At 38.1% G+C, this 22,434-nt stretch overlaps 1 protein-coding gene across 5 annotated transcripts in view; it reads left to right on the top strand.

Moving 5' to 3' along the window:
- PROS1 (protein S) overlaps positions 1 to 22,434 on the top strand; it is a 107,489-nt gene that overhangs the window by 39,714 nt on the left and 45,341 nt on the right. For 4 of the 5 annotated variants that reach the window (XM_055259900.2, XM_055259899.2, XM_063630552.1 and 1 more), the window contains 2 exons: positions 8,717 to 8,874; positions 11,676 to 11,700. In XM_055259900.2, coding sequence (XP_055115875.1) covers positions 8,717 to 8,874; positions 11,676 to 11,700 — 183 coding nt within the window. Of the gene's footprint in view, positions 1 to 7,432; positions 7,529 to 8,716; positions 8,875 to 11,675; positions 11,701 to 22,434 lie in introns of those variants that run through there. The other variant, XM_055259901.2, reaches the window with a different exon arrangement.

Below are 22,434 nucleotides of genomic sequence, written 5' to 3'. Positions count from 1 at the left end.
TTCACTAATCTTGGGGGGGTCACATTATGACCCCATCTAGTCTTAATTACTTCCTTAAAAGACCTGTCTCCAAATATAGCCACACTGGGTGTTAGGGCTTCAACATATGAATTTGGAGTGGGGAGGGGGTGCGGGGGGGATATGGGGACACATTCAGTCCATAACACCTTGCCCAGTACAATGAAAATGCTTATTTTATCATTTTACTTACTATGAAAAAAAAAGGTAGTTTTTTCATTTTGTCTGTGGCTGACTTTTTTTTTAATGTGGGCTTGAGTTTCTATGTTAACTGCCTCTTTCCTTTCTGCTTGTTTTATTTTTATTTTTTTCCTTGATTCCTTAGCCCAATGATGTTCTCTCCTTTCCTTAATGAGTTATTGTTTTATTTCACTGTTATTTATACTGTGTCTTAAAGCGTTTTGGTTATTAGGCAGAGGGTGCTGAGATGCTGGTAGAAACCATTGAATTAGAAAGACTTACTTGATGATATACCAGTATTCCAAGTAATCTCACTTGCAAATAAGCACTTTAAAAAATAAATTATATCCTAAGAGTTAAAGGAATGCCATTGATATCTGAAATCCTTCTAAGCCTCTAAGCACAGTTTCAGACATGCTTATTTCAGGGATCTAGGGGCTATTGCAAGTAGGGCGATATTGCAAAATTAGGAGAATTCTTTTACTGTTGCCTTTTTAAATGTCCAGGAACACTTTGCCTGTTGCTTTTCCAAACATAAATACAGGCCACAGAACTAATATATTGATGTAATTGTAACAAAAAAAAGTCAAATAGAACAAAAACAAAACATTTTCTGTGCAGTAACTTCTTGGTGCATGATGTCAAAATCAAATGATGTTTTGAGGTCCTAGTGGGTAGGAGATAAAAAAGACAATGAAAGCTGAGTGTGGGTCTATCTTGCTGCGTGTCATGAAAAAGACCTCCTGTTGTGGTATTAGGAAACATAACCAGTTTGCAATCTAGTAGTCAGGAGAAAAAAAATGGAGTTGTCGAAAATTCCTTCTTTATCCTTGCCAACATCTGAGCTCTTGAATCCCTTCAATGAAGCATCTTCATTTATCACTGACCAAGAACAAACAATTCAAATAAAAGAAATGGCCAGTGTAACTTTTTTTCTGGGTAATAAAGCTGCCTATTCTATCATTCGAGTAAAGATATTTGCTGTTTGGAGGGAATAACTAATGTGTACTGCTATCTCTGTCTAGTTAATCAAAGGTTTTAATCCGTGGAAACAATGCCAGAGTGACTTTTTTTTTTTTTCTAGAAAGGGGCTGGAAATTGAAGTTATAATTAAATCTTGGCGTAAAGAGAGGTCCATTTCACTTCTGCTGTAGTTAAACAGTTCAGGCATTGCTCCTGTACTCATTCATTGATCTGTGCCAGAATGGAGGGTCAATGGTCACATTTTTTTTTTTTTAATTCCACCAGTGGCTTTTCTACTTCTAAATAAATGCCAGCCTACACTCCCCTATCCTTAATGTTTTAGAACTCACCTTTATATGTGCAACATTTCATTCACAGATTACTTCTTCTTTTTCTCTCCCTGGATTTAAATCTTTATCCACACCTATCTCTTATGATCTTTGACTCTCATAAAGTGTTTCTCATCAGTCAGTATTTGCTCAGTCCTTCAAAAAGACCTACATACAGTTCATCATTACAGAATGTTCTTTAACCCATTCCACCCCGTAACACAATATGAGAAGAAATTGTTGCACAGCAGCATAATCCTCAATGTGATACAAAATATAAAATCTAGAGAAAAGCAAGGATAATAGTTGGTGAATCCCTACATAAAAACCCATTTTTGAGTTTTCCTTAATCCTGGCAACCTTCACATTTTTTCAAATGCTCCCTTCCCCCAGTTGGAAATTTTCTGTGGTAGAAATCTTTATGAAACATAACTGAAGTATTTTATAGTTAATGTAATTATTTTAAATACATTTTTGAATATACAGCCATTTTTACCATTATTATTTATTTATTTTTTACCATTATTAACTAGCCTTTTTTTTTTTTTTTTTTTAATGTGATGGAGTCTTGCTCTGTCACCCAGGCTGGAGTGCAGTGGCACAATCTCTGCTCACTCCAGCCTCCACCTCCTGGGTTCAAGCGATTCTCCTGCCTCAGCCTCCTGAGTAACTGGGATTAGAGGCGCCCACCACCACTCCTGGTTAAATTTTTTTTTTTTTTTTTGAGATGGAGTCTCGCTCTATCGCCCAGGCTGGAGTGCAGTGGCATGATCTCAGCTCACTGCAACCTCCGCCTCCTGGGTTCAAGTGATTCTTCTGCCTCAGCCTCCTGAGTAGCTGGGGTTACAGGCACGCGCCACCATGCCCAGCTAATTTTTGTATTTTTAGTAGAGACAGGGTTTCACCATGTTGGCCGGGCTGATCTCAAACTCCTGACCTCGTGATCTGTCCTGGCTAAATTTTGTATTTTTAGTAGAGATTGCATTTCACCATGTTGGCCAGGCTAGTCTCGAACTGCTGACTTCAAGTGATCAGCCCACCTCGGCCTCCCAGAGTGTTGGGATTACAGGTGTGGGCCGCCATGCCAGCCCATTATCAATTAATTTTTTAAATAATATATGCAATTCTTTTTTCTCAGGTTTTTTTTTTTTTTTTTTGAGGCAAGGTGTTGTGCTGTCACCCAGGCTGGAGTGCAGTGACACATTCGGGGCTCCCTGTACCTCAACCTTCTGGGCTCAAGCAATCCTTCAGCCTCAGCCTCCCAAGTAGCTAGGATTCCAGGTGTGCACCACCATGCCCAGCTACTTTTTAAATTTTTTGTAGAGATGGTGTTTCCCTATGATGCCCACTCTGGTTTCAAACTCTTGGGTTTAAAGGATCCTCCCACCTCAGCCTCCCAATGTGTTGGGATTACATGTGCGAGCCATAGTACCCAGCCTCAGTCTTGGTTTAAACAAAATTTACTGTTTCAACAATTGAGACATGTGAAGCACAGTTATGTCTCAAAGTATCATCTGGTGGTTCTCTATATTCGTAAAGTGAAAGCCATTTTCCTTCACCTCATCCAACACTGAAGCCCAGACAAAGATAAAAACACTCGGCCAACTCAAATGCTAGCCAAAGACTGTCTTCTCAGAAACATTCTTTCAAGGGCAATTTTTCATTTTTGAGATGCCAAATAAGAAGAGCCTAGGGAAAAGAGAGATGGAAAGCAGAACTAAAAGAGAGATGAGCTTTTGGGGGGAAGAATGTGAGAACCATCTTTGCAAAAAAACAAGGGAGCAAAATGGAAGAGCTTCAGAGGATAAGCTGTCCTAAAGCCTGGACCCTCCTCCATCTGCCACCTCATCCTTACCTGACTGTTTAGTTTTGGACAACCTGCAGACCTTTGGTCCTGCCCTCCTTGAACAGAGGGTGGCATTCGCAGAGGCAGTGCTAGCATCACTACCATTACAGGGGCTCTTATGAAACGAATAACAATAAATTACTTTTTTGGAGGTAAGTCAATCAAATTTACACTCAAAAAACAAAGATTTACCCCCCACATGAAGAGAACATATGAAGGCTGTGAATACAATTTCAAAGAGAATTCCAGTTCATGTTTGTACAATGGTTTTATTATTGTCATAATTGTTCCACCTGCTTTGGTCATTATTTTGAAGAAGGAGTGACTCAGATAAGTTAAAAAAATCAAGTTGACTCAGTTGTACTTCTTATCTTGAAAGACTCATAAACTCCACATTATAACCTAAAATTTTGAATCTGAATGTAACACTTTTCAAGCAACATAGTTGGGTTTTAACAAGGACTTTCTTGAGATACTTTTTAATACAAAGAAGTGAAACAAATAAGTAAGGGACAGTGTGCTAATACAAAAAGAGGACAGGGTTTGGATGCTGGTTATCTGTGTTCTCAGCTGTGGAAACTTGCTAAAATTAACTCAACTTTAAATTTTAGCTTATTCATATATAAAGCGGAAAATTTTAATCTACTTAGAACAGTTATGATTCAGATTAAAGGAGATAATGTGAAACAGCATTTATGTGCTCATATGTCATGGTTATTACGGTAAATAATGGAACTTTTTAGATATTGCTGCATGTCAGCAGGGTGAATATTTTTGGGCAGAAGGACTTTGAGCCAATTGCTGAAAGCACTTCAAACCCCATGCTTGTCTCATCCCACAGTCCTGTAGTTTTAATTTGGGTTCATGATGTCATGTCTGTATCTTTCTGGCAAGAAGCAGTAGACTGCTTCGAAAGCCATTCTCTTAGATGGATGGGTTTATTTTGTAAAGGACAGCTAATTATTTAAGATAGTGACCTTATCCACTGCACAACCACATAATTTCTTTTGCAAAAATTAAAGTCAGCTCATGGCAGTTGTGCAAGAGCAGAGTATGAGCTGTGGCAGCGGGAGTCATGGGAGACCAAACATGTAGAAAGTTTCTCCTGCTCTTTGACCGAGTGTTGTTTGGCTGAAAGTAGTGCAGCCAAAACTGTAACCAAAGAAGGCATTATGCTTCCAGTAAATTCTCAGGAAAAGTATTGCAAGCAACAGTAGTAGCTGTTGGATTGGGCCCTAAAGGAAAGGGATTCAAGCAGTCAGTGTGAAAGCTGGAGATAAAGTACTTCTCTCAGAATATGGAGGCACCAAAGTAATTCTAGACCACAAGGATTTTTTTTTTATTTAGAGATGGTGACATTCTTGGAAAGTAGGTAGACTGAAATAATTCACTGTTGAAATGGCATCAACATGAAGCTGCCCATTCCACTGAAGTTCTAAAATCGTACATCATATATTAATTACTATGTCTTTTATTATAAAGTAATTATATCTAAACTAATGGCATCAGTGTCTCTATAATTTAGTTTCACTGTATTGATAAACACATTTCCAAATAAAAATATGTAAATGAAAAAAATTAAATCAGGTACATCATGGACATTTGAGTAGCAGAATACACTCAAGAAAAGAGCACTGGGCTAAGCGGATGGGTATATTTGAATTCCATTAGCACAACTCGTAGCAAATCATGTCACCTCTCTCAGCTTCAATTTCTTCAATAAGAAAATAGGGATGATAATTCTGTCTTATAGTTTATTTCAGTATGTGAAAATCAAATGAAATAATTAATTCATGCTTTGAACATTGTTATGTATCATACCAATTTACAGCGTTGTTGGGCTGAACTAGATGAAATCCAAATTTGGTGCAAATATATTTAGACAAAATTTTTTTTTGTTGTTAGCTTAATTTTCCTGTAGGACAAAAGCATAACCGTTTTCGTTTTTTTAATATTCCTCTCAACAATTGATACAATAAAACTTCCTGATTTTTGAAAAGCAGCAGACAATAAACAATGGATTGCAGGTCTGAGAGTTGGGATGCCTATGATCTAGCTGTAGTTTTGTTGTTTATTCACTTTACAATTATTAAAAAATATGTTGCATGCTTTTTACCTGAGTTTCATCTTCTCTTAAATAATAAAGGTGGTTATGTTTACTTTTATAAACTTAAGTGGACATTCTGAAGAACTCAAAAACCTTGGCTATTCTGGGTGATTTAGACCTTTGCTTTCACAAGCATGAATACAGTATGTGTTATTACACCTGCTTTGTACCATTTAGTGGGGGCCCATACGGGGAAAGAGATGTTCTTAAAAATCACTATCAAACTCCTAATTCTAAAAGTTAATATTGTGTAAGGAAAAAATGCCAAGAAGTGAATATATATGGAGCTTTATTTCCTAAGTGCATTTAACCTTGATTTTTAAAATTGAATCAGTGTATTCACCCTTCAATGAAAGTGTTATTGTTTTCCCCAGAAAGAATCACATAGTTGCTGTAAAGTTCAAGAAGTCCAAATTTTTTGCTGTATTTATTACAAACTAGCATGTGTAAAACTACTTCAAATAAATGAGATAATTGCCCATGTCAGACTCTTTCATTGTTGACAGGACTGTCATTGATAAGTCAATAACACACTTGGCAGATAGCATGATCACAGAGTACCATCTTTTATATACATACTGCCTTGACTTAATCTCTATTTTAATGAGCATGATAAACATGGCAAGAGATAGGGTTACAAATCTAACCCAAACAATTTATTTATTTATCCATTACATTTAAACCTCTGCTTTGGCAAGTCAGAGAAATAAAGTAATATTACTTCACTCTTGAAAGATTTTTTAGTTACTTAACTAATAAATATGGTGAGTGACTGTTGATAAGTCTTTTTGCTTTTTTTCTTTCTTCTATTGTCAACTTTTGAGTATTTATTTTTTATTGTTTACCAGGTAATAAGAGACAAGAAAAGGGAAAGAAATTCAGACATTTATATTACTTGTTTATCTTCTTAGTGAAAGAACCATTTGTGGTTAAAATCAGGAAAAAAGTTACTTGTAGATTTTATTTATGTTTTTTACATTTTTCATTAAAAAGCTATATTAACATGCTAAAATAATAAACCAAAACTCGAGACTCTCTCCATACTTTTCTCCAAATATAATTGTTGTATTAGCAGTTTGTCTTTCCAAACTCTTTTCTATGTATTTTTCCACATGATATTTACATATATAGTACTTTAGCTGATTTGTAGAGAATTATGCTATGACTGTGGCATTTTACAACTTGCATTTTAACTTACTGTATCTTTGAAATCTCCAGTACAAGAGTATCTTCCTTTTAGCAACTACATATTATTCCACAGTACGGGTTTATTATAGCTTTTATTTCCATTCCCCTCTTTTTTTTTTTTTTTAAGTCAGGGTCTTGCTCTGTCACCCACACTGGAGTGCAGTGGTGTGATCATAGCTGACTCTAGCCTTGACCCCCCACAGGCTCAAGTGATCCTCCTGCCTCAGCCTCCTGACTAACTGGGACTACAGGTGTGCACCACTACACCTGCACAATTGTTAAAATTTTTTGGAGATGTGGGGTCTCTCTTTGTCATCCAGGCTGGTCATGAATTCCTTGGCTTGAGTGGTCCTCCTGCCTTGGCCTCCCAAAGTGCTGGGATTACAGGCATGAGCCACTGTGCCTGATCCTGTGCTCCTCTTGATAGATATTTAAGTCATTTTTAATTTTTTGATCTCAGTCTTTCAATAAACAATTCTATTTTTTCCAGCACATGGGCATATATGTAAGACACACTTAGAAGCAGAGTTGTTGAGATGAAGAGTATATGTGCTTTAAATTTTACCAAAATACCTTCAAATAAAACCTGCCAGTTTATGCTCCACTACCAGTGTACAAGAATACATGTTTTCCCTTACTCTCACCAACAATTGATATTATCATTCTTTTAAAGTTTTGCCAGTCTAATATGCAAAAATATAATTTTTAAAATAGTTTGATTTGAACACTTTATAATGTTTATTGCCCATTTATTCTCCGTAGTGATGGTTTATATGATTGTTTATATTGTTTTCTTTATAGTTTGTTTATATTTTAGAAATGATTTTATATACAACCATACATGCATTTCTGTATTGGTCAGCTTATCTGGATGCTATTTTTTCTATTCTATATGCTGTAAGTATTTTCCTCCAGTCTGTTGCTTGATATTGAACTTTGTTATGTTATTTTTGTTGTTGCTGTTCAACAACAGTCTCCACAGAGATCACAAAGGTTTTTCATTAAAATTGAGAAAGTTTATTACTCTTGCTTTAAAGATGGTATGGCTTTTCTTTTCTTTTTTTTTTTTTTGAGACAGAGTCTTGCCGTATTGCCCAGGCTGGAGTGCAGTGGCAGGATCTCAGCTCACTGTAACCTCTGGCTCCGTGGTTTAAATGATTCTCATGTCTCAGTTTCCCAAATAGCTGGGATTACAGGCGTGTTCCACCAGGCCTGGCTAAGACTATGGCTTTTGACATAGGCATTTCATCATGTTTTTTCTTTTTTTTCAGATTTTTTTTTTTTTTTAGAGTGAGGGTCTTACTGGCTGGAGTGAATGGTATGATCATAGCTCACTGTAACCTTGAACTCCTGCACTCAAGTGGCACTCCCGCCTTAGCCTCCCAGGTAGCAAGGACTACAAGTGCATACCACCATGCCCAATTAATATTTTTTATGTAGTGGCGCACTCTGGTAATCCCATCTACTCAGGAGGCTGACACAGGAGAATCGCTTGAATCTGGCAGACAGAGGTTGCAGTGCGCCAAGATCGTGCCACTGCACTCCAGCCTGGGCGACAGAGCGAGACTCCTTCTCAAAAAAAAAAAAAAAAAAAAAAATATATATATATATATATATATACACACGTTTGTTTGTTTTTTGTAGAAATGGGGTCTTGCTATTTTGCCCAGGCTGGGTTTGAACCACCTGGGTTTGAACCACCTGGGTTCAGGTGGACCTCCCACCTCAGCCTCCCAAAGTGCTGGTATTATGAAGGTGAGCCACCACACCTGGCCTCAGCATGTTTTCTCCAATGTAGTCATAATGAAGGAAGTATTGAATATTATCTGGTGTGTTTAACCTCAAGTATAAACCTGAATAATTTGTATAGACTATCATACAAGGGCTACAGCTGCACACCAAACCTGCTCTCTGAATTGTTAACCAACGTGCTTCTATATCTGCATTTTTTTCTTAGTTCGATCATACTGATTTTAAATGTCATACAATTCATAGGCAGAAAATGATTTTAACTCTTATTGTTTAATAAAACTATATTTTAGATGGAAAAATGATTAATTCATATAAACTTATTTTTTCCTTCAGTTTTGTCAAAGCAACAGGCTTCACAAGTCCTGGTTAGGAAGCGTCGTGCAAATTCTTTACTTGAAGAAACCAAACAGGGTAATCTCGAAAGAGAATGCATCGAAGAACTGTGCAATAAAGAAGAAGCCAGGGAGGTCTTTGAAAATGACCCTGAAACGGTAAGCATTTATGGAAACTGTCAAGTTCGCACATCTAGACATACAACTACAGACTGAACATTTCCAGCCTGTACTTCTTTCTGTTCCATCTTAAAGTCAATAATTCTGTGTATCCCCTTCCACACATAACCACTTCCATTTCAGGAGGAAGTACCTTCAAAGGAAAGTGGGCTTGCTAGGCAGACATGATCACCAATAACAGCTTGTCCTGACTAAACTATAGTTCAGTTACACTTCATTATCAGCAAATAGTATTGACCTCATGGTTTGCAAATATTTTCTTCTAACCAGAATTTGATAGTGTTGGAGGGGAGAGGATGTCTGAAGTATTAAGGTATGTGTGTGTGTGTGTGTGTGTGCGTGCATGCATGCTAGTTTGGATTATTGTCACAATGCTTCATTAAATTTCTCCATTGGCATTTATTTTTATTTTTATTTTTTGAAACAAAGTCTCTTTCTGTTGCCCAGGCTAGAGTGCAGTGGTGCAATCTCTGCTCACTGCAGCCTCCACCTCCTGGGTTCAAGAGATTCTCATGTCTCAGCCACCTGAGTAGGTGGGATCAGAGGCGTGTGCCACCATGCCTGGCTAATTTTTGTATATTTAGTAGAGACGGGGTTTTGCCACGTTGGCCAGGCAAGTCTCAAACTCCTCGGCTTAAGCAATCCGCCTGCCTCGGCCTCCCAAAGTGTTGAGATTACAGGCATGAGCCACTGCGCCCGGCCCGCTACATGAAAGATTTTAAGTCACAATTGTAGGTATCATCTCATATTGAAATTTTAAATAGATTTTAAGTAGATCTCAAAGTAGAGAGAACAGTGTAATAAATTTCATTATACAAACTCCTCCACCCCTTTAATAATGATCAACACTCTGCCATTCTTGTTTTACCTATATTTTACCCCATCCATTCTAATTTTTGTTTTGTTATTCTGGAATATTGTAAGGCATGCCTGTCTGCCCAAGATACCATACTAGTATATCACTCATTAATATTGAGTATGTATTTCTAACATAGTAGATGTATTCTGTCAGCTTAGCCTCTAAGCAGCAAAAGCCCAGTGAGGGAGAAGACCTTGATGCAGAGGAGGAAAGATAGTGAGGAAGGAAAACTCATTTATGTGCTTCCTCCCTTCCACTAATTCTAACATTGGGCTCATTGACAGAAGAGGAAAAAAATGAGAGAAAGAGCAAGACAGAAAGGGGAGAAATGAAAAAAAAAAAGTTACTTTTTTTTTTTTTTTTTTTAGACAGGGTCTTGCTCTGTTGCCCAGGCTAGAGTGCAGTGGCATGATCATGGTTCACTGCAGCCCTGACCCCCTGGCTCAGGCAATCCTCCCATCTCAGACTCCTATGTCGCTGAGACTACAGGTGTGCAGCCCCACACCTGGCTAATTTTGGTATTTTTTGTAGAGAGGGGGTTTTGCCATGTTGCCCAGGCTGGGCTCGAGCAACCTCCCCACCTTAGTTTCCCAAAGTGCTAGGATTACACGTGTGACCACAGTGACCCCCCTGCCCCACCCCCACCAAACATTTGTTACTGTGTTACGATTCTCATGATCACAGGTGTGATCATTTTCAACCCTAGCCAATCACTCCCTGCCCACATCCCTAATACCACAGCCCACATTTCCAGTCCCCACAGTACCACTTATGCCTCAACATCTCTAACATATTCCTTTGACGATCGCAACATCACCTTTGAATCCCATTACCTATTGTGTAGGTTTATATGTGAGAGGAGGAAAGAATGAGGCCTTCGACTCAATTCTGGATGAGCTTATATTCTGTACTTACTAAGTGGTAACATTGAATATGTCTTTGTGTAGAAATTCTGGTTTCTCATGAGGTATTCTTGTGCTGTTAATGGTACACATTAGATTTATTATGGCTTAAGAATGCTTTCGTGGACCAGCCTGAGAACCTTACTATCAGAAATTTTTAACATTTTTCTCTCTTTAAGAAAGCACATTCTTTACTCCAAATGACTGATTTACAAACTTTTGGTACACAACCAATTTATAAGTAAGGTACTACGTGTACATAAGATGTACAAGATAAATGTCTACTTTAATTCACTTCAAAGTATGTCACTGTTAGCTGGGCACCTTGGCTCACTCCTGTAATTCCAGCACTTTGGGAGGCCAAGGCGGGAGGATCGCTTGAGCCCAGGAGTTTGAGGCCTAGGCAACATAGTGAGACCCCATCTCTACAAAAAAATAATTAACAACAACAAAAAACCAGCTGTGCATGGTGGCATGTACCTGTAGTTCCAGCTACTTGGGGGGCTGAGATGGGAGGATTACTTGAGCCCAGGAGGTTGAGGCTGCAGTGAGTCATGGTCATGCCACTGCACTCTAGCATGGGTGACACAGAGAAACCTCGTCTCAACAACAACAACAACAAAAGAGTGTGTTACTGTGATTCAACACTGAATCTGGTGTGGGTGACCATTATGACATAAAATGTGTCAAATTGTTATCTAATCATCATGGAAAAATTAAAGGATGTACGAAAAAGGCATGTATGATTATATTTACCATCTTAAATAGAGCTTGTTTTCAGATTAGAAGCTTTTGAAACATGATTAATTGATCAATATTTCTTTAAGCCTAAGTATCTTACTGGTTTAATTTTATTGTTTTCTCTTGGTATATTTTACTATATAAAAATTATAATGTGAAAATGATGGTTATATGTAATTTATTTGTGTCTTTAATATAAAAACACATAAAATTAAGTTTTAACTCTATAATGAAATTTAGGTTTGCTAAGATATATGTTTTCTTTTTCTTCTTTCTAGGATTATTTTTATCCAAAATACTTAGGTAAGTTCAAAACATCTCAATTATATAATCTTAGAAATGGAAGGGAACTTAGATATGTTCCTGTCTAACTCTCCACCTATCTATTCCATCCAATGTAATTTCATTATTCTTGGGAATGAGGTTTCATTTTATATGCAATTTTGCTGTCTTTATATTCAAGACATGTTGAGAAATTTGGAACGGTTCTTTAATTACCATGTGGCATTTTAAATTTTAGTGATTTTCTTTCTCATGTCTTTCTCATGAAGCTCTTGGGCTGATGCTCAGTTATATTGAGGTGCTAGACATAGTCTATGAGCATATGCGTTTTCATGGGTTAACTTTTTTTTTTTTTGAGACAGCGCCTTGCTGTGTCACCCAGGCTGGAGTGCTGTGGCCTGCTCTCGGCTCACTGCAACTTCTGTCTCCCTGGTTCAAGTGATTCTCGTGCCTCAGCCTCCTGAGTAGCTGGGATTACAGGCATGTGCCACCACACCCAGCTAATTTTTGTATTTTTAGTACAGACGGGCTTTCGCCATGTTGGCCAGGGTAGTCTTGAAATCCTGGCCTCAAGTGTTCACTCTCCTCAGCCTCCCACAGTGCTAGGATTACAGGCATGACCCACCCTGCCCAGCCTTAGCTGCTGTATTTTAAAAGGGCAGTGGAATATGAATATACATCCATGAAAAAGATGTTTTCTTTTGTAAAGTTACATGTTACTCCTCACTTTTCAAAACAAAACCCAAGAATTTGTACTATTAAAGTGTAGGAAAGATAGTATATCAAGACTATTTCAGCTTTTTAATTTTAGATAGAAATGTAAATATTTTTTAATAAAAATAAACAATATTTGGCTGTTAAATATTATGTGTACATTAAAAAAACTGTTAACGCTTGCTTCTTAGGGCCACGTAATGAGGCTGCATTTTTGCATGCACACTACTGTAGAGGAAACATTCCTTTGATCAGAGTACATTTGGGTGAAGATAAATACCATGCTAATACAGCATTACATGTTCTGGGGAAGTTCCTTAGATAAAATATTTTTCATAATTTTATCCTCGTATCTCTCTTAACTTCCACTTTTCTGGCCCCGCCCAACTCTTTTCTTTGCCTATCTCATTTGGCAACATGGTAAAAAAAAACGAAAGTATAAAATAAAACAAACTAAAACAAAAACACAAGATGTGGGCTCCAGCCTCAGACCTAAAAATTTTTAACTGTGTCAGGTTAAACGAGTTGTTTAGCTTTCTGGCTTCTGTAGTTTTAAGTGTGCACTGTAACTATATTTTCTAACTTCAGAGCTTTTAAGTCACCAAATAAGTCAACGTACATAAATAACCTACTGTGTCAAAATTTCTTCAAATGTGTTATTGTTTAATCAACCCATCATGTGAAACAAAAATATACTTTTTATTATGATTTTTTTAAATTTAAATTTCATATTTTGGTCTTTATTTGTATATAGGCTTGTGTGGTGAATTCCACTGTTAAAAACAATTTTTAAAAATGTCCTGCCTAAGTTACACTTTTTTTGTTATTTGATGTATATATTCTATAGGCCAATGGCTCTAATTTGAAAAGCAAAACAAAACAATCCTTTCCCTGGTAAATCTAACAGTGGTTTTACTAACTAGAACAGCTCATACAGAAAGGTCCCTGTAGTGAGATAAGGTCACCAAAGAAATTAAAGAATTGTAACCCATATATTTGGGGCAATATTTAGACTTTGTTTTCAGGGGCTAATAAAGCACTTCAATTGGCCTACATATTCCATGTACTATCTTGAAAACATGTGATTTGGAAATAAGTACTCTGGGTTTCATTATAGTTTTTAAATTGTGTTCTTCTCTTTTGTAAGAAGTGGAATAAATAACTACCATTTCCATAGGCCTCGTATCACCTAATAGAGTGAGTGTTTCTAGTAAAGAGAGAGAAACTTCCTGGGAAGAATGGTGAACTCTGAGCCTAAATATAAACATTAGAAATCACTTTTTGATGTGAGCTGGCAAAAAATAAAATAAGGAAAAAACCTGAAAAATAAAAAAAAAAATTATTTTTAGTTTCTAAGATAAATTGGTGAATTACCTCAGAATGCTGACTCCCTCCCTTCAAATCTTCTCCAAAGAAACAATAACATTCCAAGCACTAATAATAACAAAATAAAATGACAACAAGAAGAAGTTTAAGAAATGCCTGGGTAGGCCAAAAGCTGGCCTGACCTGCTGGTATGTGTGGTGGGGGATTGGGTTCTAACTGACAAGGTAGTAGTGATAAAACAGATTTGATAATTTAAAAAATGACCTGAACTTTCCAATTGAGAAAACAAACAAAAAATACAATAGAGCAAACCCCAAGTAACAAGAAGTTTTAAAATAACAAAAACAGAGATAGAAATAAGTGAAATAGAAAAACAAAAGTGAGCATTAACAAAAGCACATTCTCATTCTTCGAAAAGGTTAGTAAGTGAGACTGACATCTGGCAAGAACAATCAAGGAAAAACAAAAAGGAGAAAGAGGAAATGCCAATACATAGAGTACAAGATAGAAAGGGAAAATATTCTAAACTCAACACAGATTAAAAATATTATCACAAAATATTACAAACAGCTATATCAAATACATTTGGAAACCTAAATAAAATGGATGTGTTCCTAGAAAAACATAAAATAGCTGTAATTTCACAGGAAGCAATAGAGAACTTAGTTATACAAACGAGTATTAAACAACTTAAAACCACAGCCAAAGCCCTCTTCTTCCTATTTCTCCTGAAACCCAGATCCAGATGGTTTTACAAATGAACTCTTCCAAATTTTAAGAAATTGTTAATGTTTCCCTTATTAAGATATTGTCCTTAAAAATGAGCTTATTCTAAGAGGCTTGTGTAATCTTGACTCCAAAATCAAATAAAGACAACATTTAGGAAACTCATTTTAAAATTTAAGTGAGGGAATAAAAGAAAAGAAAAATAGCATTCCTTTTGATTTCTGAATTAATTCTAAATAAAATTATATTCAATCCGATCTTAAGTGTGTTAAAAATAATATCATGATCAAGTAGAATTATTCCAGAAATTTAAAGATGATTTAACATCAGGAAGTCAGCTGGGTGCAGTGGCTTATGCCCGTAATTCCAGCCACTCAAGAGGCTGAAGTGCGACGATCACTCGAGGCCAGGAGTTTGACACCAGCCTGGATAACATAGTAAGACCCCACCACTAAAAGTATATTATTACCTCAGTTCATACAGAAAAAGCAGTTGATAGAAATCACTACTTAGTTATGATAAAAGCTTTTGTCAAACTAAGAATATAAGAAAAGGTTCTGAGGTTGATAAAGGTTAAATATAGAATAACCATATAATTAATCTTCCAAATTTTCACACTTCAGTTCAGGATTAATAATGCACAAGGTACTGTCAGCTATGAAAAGAATAAGATAGGATTGTTTTGAGCAAATTGGCATGAGAAAGGAGGGAGGGAGGGAGAGATGGAAAGAGAAAGAGAGAGAAAAGAAGAAAAAGAAAGTTAACAAAATCTGCAGTAAACATACCTAATGAATAAAATTTAGATATAGTTTCTTTTTTTTTTATTATTATTATACTTTAAGTTTTAGGGTACATGTGCACAATGTGCAGGTTTGTTACATATGTATCCATGTGCCATGTTGGTGTGCTGCACCCATTAACTCGTCATTTAGCATTAGGTATATCTCCTAATGCTGTCCCTCCCCCCTCCCCCCACCCCACAACAGTCCCCAGAGTGTGATGTTCCCCTTCCTGTGTCCATGTGTTCTCATTGTTCAATTCCCGCCTATGAGTGAGAACATGTGGTGTTTGGTTTTCTGTCCTTGTGATAGTTTACTGAGAATGATGGTTTCCAGTTTCATCCATGTCCCTACAAAGGACATGAACTCATCATTTTTTATGGCTGCATAGTATTCCATGGTGTATATGTGCCACATTTTCTTAATCCAGTCTATTGTTGGACATTTGGATTGGTTCCAAGTCTTTGCTACAGTGAATAGTGCCGCAATAAACATAGGTGTGCATGTGTCTTTATAGCAGTATGATTTATAGTCCTTTGGGTATATACCCAGTAATGGGATGGCTGGGTCAAATGGTATTTCTAGTTCTAGATCCCTGAGGAATCTCCACACTGACTTCCACAGTGGTTGAACTAGTTTACAGTCCCACCAACAGTGTAAAAGTGTTTCTATTTCTCCACATCCTCTCCAGTACCTGTTGTTTCCTGACTTTGTAATGATCACCATTCTAACTAGTGTGAGATGGTATCTCATTGTGGTTTTGATTTGCATTTCTCTGATGGCCAGTGATGATGAGCATTTTTTCATGTGTTTTTTGGCTGCATAAATGTCTTCTTTTGAGAAGTGTCTTTTCATGTCCTTCACCCACTTTTTGATGGGGTTGTTTGTTTTTTTCTTGTAGATTTGTTTGAGTTCATTGTAGATTCTGGATATTAGCCCTTTGTCAGATGAGTAGGTTGCGAAAATTTTCTCCCATTCTATAGGTTGCCTATTCACTCTGATGGTAGTTTCTTTTGCTGTGCAGAGGCTCTTTAGTTTAATTAGATCCCATTTGTCAATTTTGGCTTTTGTTGCCATTGCTTTTGGTGTTTTAGACATGAAGAAAACCTAGGCAATACCATTCAGGACATAGGCATGGGCTAGATATAGTTTCTTTATGGTTGAGAACAAAAAGAAAAGTACTGGAGGTTACATTCAATGCAATAAGAAAAGAAAAATAGGGATTTTATAGATCATAAGCTATAATATATTCCTGTCATTACTTTTAATTGATATAATACTGGAAAAAAAATAGAATCCATAGACAAAATATAAGAACACATAAGAGATTTAGATAATTCTATGACTCTCCTATAAAAATCCATTGTAGTTCTTTATGCAAGCAATAGTCTAGTAGAAATTAAAAAGATGATACCATTCACAATAGCAGCAAATCCCATAACATATCTAGAAATATCTTAAGAACACATAAAAACACTATGGAGAAAATGTTAATACTCAAATTGAAGACAGAAAATGAATTAAAACCGTGGAAAGATATTTCATGATCTTGAATTGAGTGATGCTATAAAGTGATCAGTTCTCCTCAAATTGATTTTATTTTCTCGTATTATATTTTATATTTTTAGAGATGGCGTCTCACTATGTTGCCCACACTGGTCTCAAACTCCTGGGCTCAAGCAATCCTCCTGCCAGGGCTTCCCAAAGTGCTGGGATTATAGGTGTGAGCTACTGTTTGTGGCTAACCTCAAATTTATATGTTCAGAGCAATCTTCTTTAAAAAAATATTTTTGAGAAACTGAGTAAACTCATTTTAAAATTTAAGTGAGGAACTAAAAGTCCACACACGTCTAAAACACAAAAGAGAGAAATACCTTATCAAATATTAATAATACAAAGCTATAGAAATAAAACTATATGGTATTTTCAGAACATGAAACTGAACAGAAAGTTCAGAGAAAGACTCACATATCTATGACAACCTAATATTTGATAAAGATGATACTGTAAGTCACAGTGGATTATTTAAAGATGGTATTGCAAAGAGGGGCCAGCTATTAGCAGACAAATAAATGTGGGTTTCTAATTACCACCAAGTGTAAAGGTGAATTCTAGTTGGAATAAAGACAAAAATGTTAAAATAAAACTATGAAATTAAAGAAACAATATGGGAGAATATCTTTGTGACTGATGGCATGGGGGAAAATTTTAAATTCACAAAAACTGTATGGTAGAATAATAAATTGGATTATAACAAAATTAAGAATTTATCTTACAAGAGAGACATGAATAGTAAGATTAAGAGACAAATGACAGATCTGTCTCTGTCAAATAAATATCAAAAATATAAATATCAAGAGATGATATTTATAAATGTTTATTTTTTTTCAAATCCACAGGAAAAACAAATATGGATCACTAGAAAAATGGTAAAAAAAAATAGGGAAAATTTTCAAAGAAGAAAACTTTAAGATTTGGAAAATGACATGAAAATATGCTCCATCTCCTTAGAAATCAGAAAAAAAATGAGATATTACTTTATTACCTGTTAGTCTGCCAAAAATTAGAAAGCAAGGATGTAGAAATCCTTATACTCCACTAGTGAGAACTGCGCCTCTGCAGAGCCATTAAGTACATTCTTATTTAATGATCACACAATTCCACTGCTGGGTATCTATTCCAAAGAAACTGTTATGCAGGTACTAAGGAGACATGCATGAGGATGTACTTTCCACCTTCTTGTAGAAGTAGAAAGTTGGAGGTAATTTGAGTGTCTTATCATGGGTAGAGAGAATTATAAAGTGGTGGTTCCATACTGTGGTGTAACGCTTAGTGGTTAGTAGCAATGAATTATATGTAGCAGTATGGATTGATCATAGAAATCAAGTTCTGAGAAAAAATATTAGAGGATGTGATATATAACACAAAACCATTTACACATGTGAAAAAAAACATGGACATGAAATTGTAAATATATATTTTCAAGAACACTTACAAATTTTAAAAATACACGTAACCACTGGGCATGATGCCTCATGCCTGTAATTCCAACACTTTGGGAGGCTGAGGAGGACAGATCACTTGAGGTTAGGAGTTTGAATCCAGCCTGACCAGCATGATGAAACCCCGTCTCTAGTAAAAATGTAAAGATTAGCCAGGAAGGAAGGAGTGGTGGCGAGGCCTGTAATCCCAGCTGTGTCCGGAATTGGTGGGTTCTTGGTCTCACTGACTTCAAGAATGAAGCCGCGGGCCCTTGCAGTGTTACAGTTCTTAAAGGCGGCGTATCTGGAGTTTGTTCCTTCTGATGTTTGAATGTGTTCGGAGTTTATTCCTTCTGGTGGGTTCGTGGTGTGAAGCTGTGGACCTTCACCGCGAGTATTACAGCTCTTAAGGCGGTGCATCTGGAGTTTCTTCCTCCCAGTGGGTTCGTGGTCTCATTGGCTTCAGGAGTGAAGCTGCAGACCTTTGCGGTGAGTGTTACAGCTCATAATGGCAGTGTGGACCCAAAGAGTGAGCAGCAGCAAGATTTATTGCAAAGAGCAAAAGAACAAAGCTTCCACAGTGTGGAAAGGGACCTGAGTGGGTTGCCACTGCTGGCTTGGGCAGCCTGCTTTTATTCTCTTATCTGGCCCCACCCACATCCTGCTGATTGGTAGAGCCGAGTGGTCTGTTTTGACAGGGCGCTGATTGGTGCGTTTACAATCCCGGAGCTAGACACAAAGGTTCTCCAAGTCCCTACCGGATTAGCTAGATACAGAGTGTCGATTGATGCATTCACAAACCCTGAGCTAGACACACGGTGTTGATTGGTGTGCTTACAAACCTTGAGCTGGACACAGAGTGCCGATTGGTGTATTTACAATCCCTGAGCTAGACATAAAGGTTCTCCAAGGCCCCACCAGACTCAGGAGCCCAGCTGGCTTCACCCAGTGGATCCCGCACCTGGGCTGCAGGTGGAGCTGCCTGCCAGTCCCATGCCTTGCGCCCGCGCTCCTCAGCCCTTGGGTGGTCGATGGGACTGGGCGCCTTGGAGCAGAGGACGGTGCTTGTCAGGGAGGCTTGGGCCGCACAGGAGCCCACGGAGGCAGGGGAGGCTCAGGCATGGTGGACTGCAGGTCCCGAGCCCTGCCCTGTGGGGAGGCAGCTAAGGCCCAGCGAGAAATCGAGCACAGCGCCAGTGGGCCAGCACTGCTGGGGGACCTAGTACACCCTCTGCAACCACTGGCCCGGGTGCTAAGCCCCTCATTGCCTGGGGCCAGCAGGGCCAGCCGGCTGCTCTGAGCGCAGGGCCTGCCAAGCCCACGCCCACCGGGAACTCCAGCTGGCCCACAAGCGCCACGTGCAGCCCTGGTTCCCACTCATGCCTCTGCCTCCACACCTCCCTGCAAGCTGAGGGAGCCAGCTCCGGCCTTGGCCAGCCCAGAAAGGGGCTCCCACAGTGCAGCAGTGGGCTGAAGGGCTCCTTAAGTGCCGCCAAAGTGGGAGCCCAGGCAGAAGAGGCGCCGAGAGCGAGTGAGGGCTGCAGAAGCTGCCAGCACGCTGTCACCTCTCACAGCTACTGGGGAGGCTGAGGGACGAGAATCACTTGAACTCAGGAGGTGGAGGTTGCAGTGAGCCAAGATTGTGCCACTGCACTCCAGCCTGGGCGACAGAGACTCTGTCTTGAAGAAAAAAACAAAGAAACAAAAAAAACAAAACAGAACAAACAAAAAAAACAAAAACCACATAACCCATTAGAATGACTGCCTAAAGGGTGAATGAAAGTGGAAATGGAGATAGAAAGGAATATGTATGTATTTTTTGAAAGCAAGTGATGGGCTTTTCAAACACCAGCGATCATAATATACTGTCAAAGGGGCGGGGTATGAATAACTTAGCCTTGTGCTCCTCCAGTCAAAACAAGCAAACATTCAGCCTTTTATGTGATGCCTCTTCTGTGACTTAAAGACAGAGGGGTATAAAGTAGTTTCTTGGAGAAATAAAACATTTACCTGACTCTTGATCCATTAGAATCCCAATACAACCTTTGTCTAGGAGTCAGTGGCTGTTTGAACTATTTTTTAGAATTCACAAATCAAGATAGCTAGGATAGTGGTGCCTATAGAAAGTGGCAAAAGGAAACCAGTTTGATTGTTAATAAAACTAATAGTGAAAAATATAAGTAAAGGTACAAGTAGCAAGATCTTTTCCTAAGAGGTTATGCCTTGACCACCAGAACCTCTCTTGAAAGGGTCTGTTTCTTAGCCTTTCTCTCATATGCTCCTAATTTCTGTTTTTAATCCCTTTTCTTGTGGGAGCTTCTGCATCAGTTTACAGAAGCAGAGACAATCTCCCTCCAGCTTTCACCTTCCTGTTTACCCTCCTCAATTTTTACTATTCCTGTTATGTGGTAAGAAAGAAAAGTGGGAATATGAGGGTTCTGTATTGCACTGCTTTGGAGTGGCAAAGCAAATGGCTCTTCACACTGTAATTCTGAACACACTTTTCCATGAAATTATTATCATGAATATTCATGTAGGCTTCTATATAATGTGCCTTATGTGTTTAAGCTAATGTAGTCTGGCCTGGGGTTCTAAACTCATATGAAACATTTCACTTGGGTCTCCAGCCTCAGAGCTTTCAAATTTTGGCTGTTATTCACTGTAAAATTTGTCAGAGATGCGAAATGAAGCTTTCTCAAAAACGATGATTCTAATGAAGTCTTCACACAAGAATAAATGAAGTCTGAGAGTAGATGATTCAAGATGAAGGACAAATGAACCAAAGATAAGACTACTTGAGACCTAAAACTACTTAGGTTTTACTGGGGCTGAGTTTGGCTCCCTTCCCCTCTCTATCTCTTGTACTCTTTTGCCTTACTACCTTCCGTCATGGGATGATGCAGTAAGAAGGCCCTTACCAGATGATTAGCACCTTAATATTGGACTTCCCAGCCTCCAGAACTGTAAAAAATAATTTTTTTCTTTATAAATTACTGAGTCTGTGGTATTCTGTTATAGCAACACAAAAAGGGCTAAGACAAAACATTTGTGCCAGACATTGGGTTGCTGCTATAACAAATACCTGAAATATGGAAGCAGTTTTGGAACTGGGTAATGGCTAAAGGCTGGAAGAATCTGGAGGAGCAGGCTAGGAAAAGCCTAGATTGCTGTGAATGGAACATTGAGGATGATTCTGGTGAGGGGGTCAGAAAAAGAGAAGACATGTAGGAAAAGAATGTAACTTCTTAGAGATTACTTAAGTGTCGTGATTAGATTGTTGGTAGAAATATGAATGCTAAAGGCCATTCTGATGAGATCTTGGATGGAAATGAGAAACAAAGCAATGGAAACTAGATTAAAGACCAACATTGTTACAAGGTGGCAAAGAAATTGGCTGAATTATCTCCATGCCTGAGGGCTTTAGGGAAGGCTGAATTTAAGAGATAAGTACTAGGATAGCAGAGATTTCTAAGCAAAATATTGAAGGAACTGTGTGGCTACATTTATTTATTTATCTATTTATTTATTTAGAGACAGAGTCTTGCTTTGTCACCCAGGCTGGAGTGCAGTGGTGTGATCTTGGCTCACTGCAGCCTCTGCCTCCCAGATTCAAGCAGTTCTTGTACCTCAGCCTCCCGTGTAGCTAGGATTACAGGTGTGTGCCACCACGCCTGACTAATTTTTGTATTTTTAGTAGAGACAGCGTTTTGCCATGTTTGCCAGGCGGCCTCAAACTCCTTACCTTAAGTGATCCGCATGCCTCAGCCTCCCAAAGAGCTGGAATTACAGGTATGAGCTACCATGCCCAGCCTTTGTGGCTACTTTTAACTGCATACAGTAATATATGAGAAGAAGAGAAATGATGTAAAGATGGGATTTATAATTAAAAGGGAATCAGGGCAAAAATATTTGGGAAATTTGCAGCCTGGTCATATAAAGAGTGAAAAGGTCTTTAGGAGAGCAAACCAAGGGTGTGTCCCAAGTTACCATTTGCCAAAGAGACTACCATGAATAGAAAGGAGCCAGGGGCTCATTAGTCTAAGTGAAGTAACTCAGGAATGAAAAACCAAACATTGTATATTCACAGTCATAAGTGGGAGCTAAGCTATGAGGATGCATAGGTATAAGAATAATACAATGGACTTTGGGGACTTGGGAGAACTGGTGAAAGTGGGGTGAAAGATAAAAGACTACATATTGGGTACAGTGTACACTGCTTGGGTAATGGA

Source organism: Symphalangus syndactylus, chromosome 21 (genome assembly GCF_028878055.3).
Source record: "Symphalangus syndactylus isolate Jambi chromosome 21, NHGRI_mSymSyn1-v2.1_pri, whole genome shotgun sequence".
Classification (NCBI taxonomy): Eukaryota; Metazoa; Chordata; class Mammalia; order Primates; family Hylobatidae; genus Symphalangus; species Symphalangus syndactylus.
Note: the sequence above shows the minus strand (reverse complement) of the source record. Positions and strands in the feature narration are given on the sequence as shown.